Source organism: Citrus sinensis, chromosome 6, assembly GCF_022201045.2.
Source record: "Citrus sinensis cultivar Valencia sweet orange chromosome 6, DVS_A1.0, whole genome shotgun sequence".
Classification (NCBI taxonomy): Eukaryota; Viridiplantae; Streptophyta; class Magnoliopsida; order Sapindales; family Rutaceae; genus Citrus; species Citrus sinensis.
The window spans coordinates 22491800-22500460 of NC_068561.1; the positions used below are offsets into that span (position 1 = coordinate 22491800).

The 8661-nt window shown below is 35.2% G+C and overlaps 2 protein-coding genes across 4 annotated transcripts; one reads left to right on the top strand and one right to left on the bottom strand.

Annotated features, from left to right (window-relative positions):
• Positions 1 to 815: 815 nt before the first annotated feature.
• LOC107177570 (zinc finger BED domain-containing protein RICESLEEPER 2-like) lies at positions 816 to 3587 on the top strand. 3 transcript variants are annotated; one of them, XM_052443027.1, is made up of 4 exons: positions 816 to 1027; positions 1101 to 1259; positions 1584 to 1643; positions 1762 to 3587. In XM_052443027.1, exon 4 carries the CDS (start codon positions 2601 to 2603, stop codon positions 3495 to 3497), a length of 897 nt encoding a protein of 298 aa, XP_052298987.1. In that variant the 5' UTR covers positions 816 to 1027; positions 1101 to 1259; positions 1584 to 1643; positions 1762 to 2600; the 3' UTR covers positions 3498 to 3587. The 3 variants fall into 3 exon arrangements, with proteins under 3 accessions (XP_052298987.1, XP_052298988.1, XP_052298989.1); XM_052443028.1 differs by having other exon boundaries at positions 1118 to 1259; XM_052443029.1 differs by lacking the exon at positions 1584 to 1643.
• Positions 3588 to 5543: 1956 nt separating this feature from the next.
• LOC102622077 (cytochrome P450 CYP94D108-like) lies at positions 5544 to 7534 on the bottom strand. Its single transcript, XM_006482314.3, has one exon. It carries the CDS (start codon positions 7516 to 7518, stop codon positions 5776 to 5778), a length of 1743 nt encoding a protein of 580 aa, XP_006482377.2. The 5' UTR covers positions 7519 to 7534; the 3' UTR covers positions 5544 to 5775.
• Between the last annotated feature and the right edge of the window lie 1127 nt (positions 7535 to 8661).

Genomic DNA, 8661 nt, shown 5'->3' on the forward strand with positions numbered 1-8661 from the left:
ACTTTTCAATTGCAAAAAGGTTCTTTTTTTTTTTCCCCTCACATTTGCACTGTCTCAGTGGCTCTCTCAAATCTCCTGGATGATCAATTTCTGAAAGTGGTGGTACATTAGGAAAGGGAAAAAGTAAAAATAAAAACAAGAACATAACAAAAACACTAAATATTGAATAATTAAGAAAGTGGATTGTGTTGTAATTTTAGAAATACATGTAATTAATTGAGCATTGAGGAGTTGGGTTGCTGAAAAATATAGAAGGGGGTTGATTACTCTTGTTAGCCTCATTGACAGGCCCAACCCATCCATGATTATGATGTGTAACTTGAAACTGGCCCGCTCATTTTTTTGTCCATCAGACCAATGCTCATACCTTTTACTTTGTAAAAACGAAAAACCAAATCATAAACCCAAGCATGTTTTGAAGTAGTAGATTAAAATCACAAATTTCAGATGCAAGACAAGTCCGTCCTTCCATTTGTTTTAATAAATTTCTGAAATTTTCGTCATTCATTTCACGGATTCAACACGTAAAAGTTTGGGAAATATTACCGGCCCAGAGGAAATGACAAGATCGGCCCAAACGCCCCCCTTTTACGGAACGCAAGCAAGAAATTAAAGAGTTGTCCTATTAGCACCACGAAGGCATCCTAATAAAACCCCTTCCCACATTTACAAACAACTCACAGCTCTGGAAATGTTGCAGTGTTGGTGGTACCCAAGGGCCAAGGCTTGGTAAGGCATTTTGCTATCCAGTCTACTCCTAAAAGCAACTATCGTGTCGGAAAGGAATTTACTTTTTGACACGGTGTCATTCATTCATTAAAGGGAAAGAGAATAAAAGTTAAAACGGAACAAGCACAGACCCTGATCAGATCGTTGACGTTGAAGTTGATCCATCGCTTTGCATTTGCTTGCCGCATCCTCTTTTCCTCAATCACCATTCCTTTGCAGAAAGATTTGTGCGTCTGTCCGGGACATTGAGAGCTCTTGGAGCATTGTAATTAGCCTGTCAGATTTGACCTGCAGCCAGGTACTTTAATTTACACATGTTTAAATATTGTTTCAGCATAAAAATTAAGCTCATTTGAATTTACATGATTCAGCTGTTCGTTCTGCTCAGAACTGAAGTTTCAATGTCGAAGGAGCTGTCATGTTCTTTGCCGAGAGAAATCGTCTCCCTTAGCGAAGGAAGACTACCCGTCCTATCCTCGGGTAAAAGTAGTGATGTTGAAATCAGTACACGTCCACGCCCTGAACGGCAGGTACCCCTCTGTTCTTTCTTTCTAGAGATCGAAAAGATTTAAAATTTGCTTAAAAGATTTTAATTTTATTGTCGTTTTTTTAAAGAATCTATGATGATTTTATTCCTGCAGTTGTTTGATGAAAAACTTAGAAAATCATGATACATTACTAAACTATGTAGACCATTAATGCTCTGTTTTGTGATGTATCTAGTTAAGTCATCTGAATTCTTGACCTGTGCTAATTACTAAACTTTTTATGAAGATCCATTCCAATTTCCAAATAATCCCACGGATCTCAATTTAATTCTTTTCATTATGATCACCACCGGTCTCTGTTGACAGGAAATCAATATTAATGAGGCTAAAGAACAGAATGAGAATCAAGAGAAAGTGATATATCTAGTAAGTCAACCGAATTCGTGACCTGTGCTAATTACTAAACCTTTTTATGAAGATCCATTCCAATTTCCAAATAATCCCATGGATCTTAATTTAATTCTTTTTATTATGATCACCACAGGTCTCTGTTGACCGGAAATTGATATTAATGAGGCTGAAGAACAGAATGAGAATCAAGAGAAAGTGATGGTGAACCAAGAGGCCGAGAATTCTTGCCGTAATAAATGAAGAAAATTGAAATCAAGGGTTTGGGAGGAGTTCACAAAGCATAATGAATTGGCTGTATGCAATCATTGTAAGAGGGAATTTAATGGTTCAAGCAAGAAAGGAACCACTCATCTCAAGAACCATTTACAAAGATGCCGAGGTAAAAAAAACAGAGTTGGAGATGCCGATAAATCGATAAAATCTGTGATCGATGCAATAGGGTTAGGGATGAGTTCTGAGCATTGGGATCCGTTAGTGCTAAACTCCAAAAAGGACGATATACTCCATGTTTACAATGAAGAGAAGGAAAAACTTCGTGGGTTTCTCAATAAACTCTCATGCCGTTTTAGCTTAACAATTGAGTGGTATGCGAATTGCTGCCTCTTGGTGGTACATTATATCAATGATGGTTGGGTTCCTATGTGGAAGGTTATCAGTCTTCAGGATGTCAAATTTACTTATACTATTCTCTTAGAAAATATGAAACGCTCCTGCTTGGATTGGAAGATTGATAGGGATATATGTTCTACAGTAATTACCATGGGCGATAATGAGATTAGTTAGATTAGCAGCTGGGTTTGTGAAAGGGGTTCACTTCCCTTTGGTGGGCAGACGACGGCTATTAGTGGCTTGGTTGATATTCTTCTCACTTTTGTTGACAATTTATCATCCTGCATATGTCATGCGGTTGAAATAAGGCGGTGTTTTCATTATGTCCTTAAGAGTACTCCATCGAATGAACATAAATTTCGAATGATTTCAGCTGATAAAGTTAAGTCCATGGGCAAGAAAACTTATGGCTTTGAACAGCTTGAGATTGCCGTGGGTCTTAAGGAAGTTCTTTGTGAGCTTGTGAATGCCGATTCTAATTTCAAGTCAATGAATTTAACAAAGGAAGACTGGCAGAAGGCGACTGTCGCATATGAGCATATAAAAGCCTTACACGATGTAGCGTGCAGTTTATCAGAGAGCAAATGTAAAACGGCAAATGCATATTTCCCAAAGGTATGTGACATATATATGAAATTGCTTCAATGGGAAAGCAGTGAAGATGATCGTGTCGGCAAGATAGCCTTGGAAGCAAGAGAAATATTTGTTAACAGATATTGGATGAAGTATGAATTAATCCTAGTAATTGCAGCTGTTCTTGATCCGCGGTTCAAAATGGATATTGTGCAACTTTGGTACAAAGAGATTTATGCTAGTGCTGCTCACACACATCTTGAGAAAATTAATGGCGAATTTAATCGTGTTTATAATGAATATGCCAAGGGCTCCGGAAAATCCAGATCTGGTGATGCGAGTTCTTCAATGTCATCCAAATTGTTAGACGCTATGGGTAGACCGTGTACGTTGTCGCATGGCGTCTTTGATGACGGTATCGCTTCACCAAAATCAGAACTTGATTGCTATTTGAACGAGCCTAAATTTCCCAGGGTTGAAGAGTTTGACATACTGGCTTGGTGGCGTGTTAACACTCCAAAATTTCCAACGCTTGCAAGGATGGCTCGTGATTTTTTAGCAATGCCTATTTCTCCTAGTGCTGCTACTGCATATGCTTGCTTCAGTAAAGAAGCTAAGGATATTTTTGATACAGGCCTAGATAATGACCTTATAACTGCCTTGGTGCGTTTAAAAGTATGGTTGTAATTAAAGCCTGAAAAAAAAATTAAAAAACTCTTCTGAGCGGAGTAAGAGCATCTCCAAAAGCCTCTATAAATTTTAATTTTTAAATACATATTTGCTTACTTATACGGCAAATAGAAAGGTGAAAAAATATGATATTTTCCAAAAGACTTTTCAAATAGAAATAAATTAATATTATTTTAATCATATAATTAGTTTTTTAAAGGAAAAGTCAATAGCAATTAAATCATTTCTCTTTCTTTCTTCAATGAAAAGTAATAAAATATAAATTGAAAAGGGAGAAATTAACTCTCCAAATTTGAAGAGAGAGAATCAATTCTTATTTGAATAATTTTAATTAGAGTGTCTTTTGGAGCTTTAAATATTTATGTGACTTTTCAAATAAGTAATAAAATCTTATTTAAAGAGCTTTTTGTTGATGCTCTAAGAGTATCACCAAAAAACTCTTCAAATAAGATTTTATTACTTATTTGAAGAGCTATATTAACATTCAAGGCTTCAAAAGACACTCCAATTAAAATTCTTCAAATAAGAAATGACCATCTCTTTTTAAATTTGAAAAGTTACTTTCTCCCTCTTCAATTTATATTTTATTACTTTTTGTTGAAAAAAAGAGAAATGTGCTTTAATTACTATTGACTTTTCCTTTAAAAAAATAGTTATTTAATTAAAATAACATTAACTCATTTAAAGAGTCTTTTGGAGAACAATATCTTTTTTCACTCATCTATTTACCACATAGGTAAGCAAATGAATATTTGAAGAGTAAAATTTATAGAGCATTTTGAAGATGCTCTAAGTTGTCCTCAATTTTGCTACTTACCAAAAATGTTTTTCTTTCAATATGCAAAAATGTATTATGAATCTAATTGTGAAGTATCTAAAGTGTTATCTAAATTTCTAATTCATTTCTCAATCTCTAAATTGAATATAATTATAAATAAGGTTGGCAAAATTTGTATTCGGATATGAATATCCATATCTGCATTTACATTTTTATATATGAATCCGCAAAAAAAATATGTGGATCTGCATGTGGGTAATAGCCGCAACGGATGTGGGTGGATATTCCAGATATTCGGATTAACAATAATCAAAATTTGATAATTTAATATATAATTTAAAAATTCAATGATTTAGCTTATAATATAAAAAAAATTCAATCATAATTCAACAATTAATAATTGAACATGACTAACATACAACAACATCATAAATCGATAAATAAAATTCAATTTTTAGTATATATATTTTTAATATAATTTGTTTTTTTTATAAAATTTAATAATTTACCTAATAATATCAAGTAAAATTCAATCATGATTAAACAATTAATAATTCAACATGATAACATACAACAACATCATAAATCCATAAATAAAATTTAATTTTTAATATAAATTTTTATTTTTATTTGTTAATTTAAAATAAATTTAACCAAATCCAAATATTCAATTTTCCAGATGAACTTGCATCTCGATGTGGATTCGGATCCGTGCGGATCTCAATTTTCTACATTCGGGTCCACATTTTTTAATATGCTGATCATGATTTTTTGAGTCCTTGCGGATGTGAGCGGGATTCTGATCTTATTGTCATCCTTTATTACAAATAGTGATGACTATTTATAGCCAATGAAACATATCAATTAATCGTGCATTTAGCGATATACTTTTCGAATCTCAATGCATTTTGAATTGATTAGTCTGTTGCATAACTCCCAATATATTTCAAGGGATGTGATACACACACCACAGATTGTATAATTACATTTAGAAAGTTCATTAATGTAAAACACACATTATTTTTATCAAGTCCTAAACAGACATATCTCATAATAGAACAACATTAAACAAAAAATAATGATATAGTCACAAATTTTTGTACAAATTGATGTGGCATGATAAAATTGGTTAAATTAAATATATCTTACCCCACATGATTTATTTATATTATTTTATATTTTCATTCAACCAATGAATTAATAGCACACCAATTTATATAAGAGTTTGTAACTATATCATCGCTATTAAATAAATACTCTCTGCATACAAGTACAACAAAGGATTCCAGATACCGTATCTAACAAATGCTTCTTTTTCTTAACAAAGTACTCGTACCAACCAAACGGTATCAATAATTTAATATCGAGATACTTCAAAAGAAAAACAGTGCGTACCCCCACTAATGATCTCCGCCTCCACTTCACCAATACAAATCCTTAACGTAACTTTGACATTTATTCAAATTTAAAGAATATTTGTTAAAATATTTCAAAGGATTAAAGAAGGGTTACGTCTAACCAACAAAGTGTTGGCTCCACTGGCAATGGAGTCCCCTTAAGTGGCTTGACTGGGTTTGCTCCCCAGTTCGAGTCGCAGGGAAGTCGCATTTGTTGGGAGAATCTGTGCCTCCCGGTTCGAGCGGAGACTTCTAGTCTGAGTTGTGGTACAGGCTTAAAGGTGCTTCCCACAGTTAGGGCCCTCCCCAAAATACCTCGTGGATAAGACAAAAAAAAAAAAGAAGGGTTACGTCTTTCTTTCACTCTGACATGTAACCCATCTTTCATTGAAAGAGTGAAAGATAATACCTTCTCTGGACACGTGTCCTTATCCTGTACGTCAATCACAAACCTCTCGATCACAGAGGCTGCTATTGATTTCATCAGAATATAAGCCATATCTTTACCAAGACACATCCTCGGCCCGGCATGAAAAGCGGGAAAACGAAACACGTGCTCCGGCCGATAGGTTCCATTTTCCAGCCACCTTTCCGGCAAAAACTCATTGCAATTCTGTCCCCATATGCTCTCCATCCGCCCCATTGCATATGCATGATACATAACAAACCATTTCTTTCCAACATATGTTCCATCCGGCAACATATCGTCGCTTTGGCAAGCTTTTGTATCAACCGGAACTGACGCGCATAACCTCAACGTTTCGGACATCGCCGCATGCAAATAATGCATGTCTCGTAGCTCGTCGAGACTATAAGTATCGCCAATATTTCTCCCGTTTCGGGCCCAAATCGATTCGAGCTCCTTCAAAATATTTTGCTCAACCTTGGGATGGGATGCTAGTAGCCAAAAAAACCAACTCAAAACTGAAGATGTAGTTTCACGTCCTGCTTGAATGAAGCTAACCACGATATCGCGGAGGAATTCGGTTGAGTTCTCGCTGTTTCCGATAAATCGGGACAGTAAATCTTCATCCACATTTTCTGATTTTTCTTCCAGTCTTGAACGTATAATGTTATTTACAAATTCATGGACAATTTCAATCGAATTCTTAAGCTTTCGTTCCGACCCGATATTAAATTTCTTCTTGATACTCCACATCCGTTTGAAAGCGTAGTAGAATCTCCCGGAACTAAGCGTTGCTGCATCTCCAAATGCCCGCATAAACTCTGAACCTGCGGTTCCGTCGCCGCCGAGAGAAGCGGGGTCAAAGTTAAATGCCAATTTACAAATATTATCAAATGTATAACGCTGTAAAATATCTTGCAAATCCACCAGCTGTCCATTCTTTGCAAGAGTCGGAACTAATCTCGACAGAGTCTCGAACCTAATGTCGTGCATTACGAAATTTCGGAAGGATTTTGTGTTGAACTCATAGCTAGAGGTTTTCCGCTGTACTTTCCATAACTCGCCCTCGGAGATAAAGATTCCTCGGCCGAGAAAATCTTCGAGAAGGGTAACGAAGCGTTGGCCTTTCGGGTAGTTCTCGAAGTTGGTTTTGAGTATGTGTTCGACGTTTGCAGGGTTTGCCGTGATGACGCCGTGAATTTTGCCGAGACGGTGAAAGGTGGCAGTGTTGTTAGGGCATTGTTTTAGGATTTCGGTGCTCCAATCGACGAATCGGTGACGGTTTCTCAAGAATCCGGGCAAAGCTCCAACGAAAGGGTAATGTTTAAAGCCGACAGAAGGCCTTTTGTTCGAAGTCATGAAAAAGAACAAGCAGAGATAAAGAGAGAGGAGGGAGAAGAAGACGAAAGATTGACCAACAGAGAAGAGCATTTCCATAGCTAGATTCAAGCTACTGAGATATTTGTTTTTCTCTATATTTCGTCGTGTATGCATATATAGACATACGAGAAATTCTGGAATACGCACATAGTAGCAGAAAAAAATTGACAAAATAAATAAAATAACGACATGTCTACATTAAGATAAAATTATGTCAGTCTACTTGATCTTGTAGTCGGAATATTTTTTGTTTTAAATTTTTTTTCAAATTTGGTGTTCATATATCATTTTTATTAATTATGTCAGTCTAATTTGACTATTAATTTGTTTCCCAAAAAAAATTGTTGAATTTTTTCCCTTTATTTATTTTTCTCTATCCAAATTTAGATTTGGGGGTGATTATTAGGAAATTTAAATTGTTAATGTGGTTTTCTTTCTGGACATGAAGTTTTTAAATTTAATATTAGAAATGACAAATAGTGAAATGGCTTTTTGTAAAAGATGTATAGTTGTGTCATCATAAGAAGAAATTCTTGAATATATTATAAGTACTACACCCAATTAATATATGTATGACATGTGTAGTTCAAATGTCCAATTGTATATAACTACCAATTACATGGTGATTATGCACACATAGTAGAGCTCGAGGATACATATGTAATTAATTAGGTATAGCATCTCTCATATGCTCTACAATCTCTCTATCATAAGAGCTAAATCAGGCTATAGCTAATTTGAAAGAGAATCATAGTAGAGTTCGAGGATAAATGAGTATGATTTGTGTAGGTTTTGTGTAGTAACTTTTGAAGAGTCCTATAAGAGCACTGGTTTCTCCTTATTGAACTTTATCATTGTGTTTTAATTGCTTATAACGAACTAATTTTATAGGTAGCAGGGACAGAGCCCCACAAAGACGAGAATTTCATTTTCACCTAGTTTTTCCATCGTGGTTTTTCATGAAACTAACGATCGTTTCTAAGGGTGACTTCTATTGCATATAACACAAAGGGATATTTCACGTTTGCTTCCCCCCCCCCCCCCCCCCCCCCAACGATTTTTTTCCTTTGATTTCTCCACTATCTCAGTTGGGTTTCGAGAACTTTCACGCTAAGCTTGTAGTGAAATGTGCTTTATATTAGTTTTCTTTTCTTTTACTAATTCTTATTTCTTAGGCTTCTAACGAACACGCTATCAGTT

Bases quoted from the DNA above. Each gene is read 5' to 3' on its own strand.
- LOC102622077 (XM_006482314.3), bottom strand. From the start codon at position 7,518: ATGGAAATGCTCTTCTCTGTTGGTCAATCTTTCGTCTTCTTCTCCCTC.
- LOC107177570 (XM_052443027.1), top strand. From the start codon at position 2,601: ATGATTTCAGCTGATAAAGTTAAGTCCATGGGCAAGAAAACTTATGGC.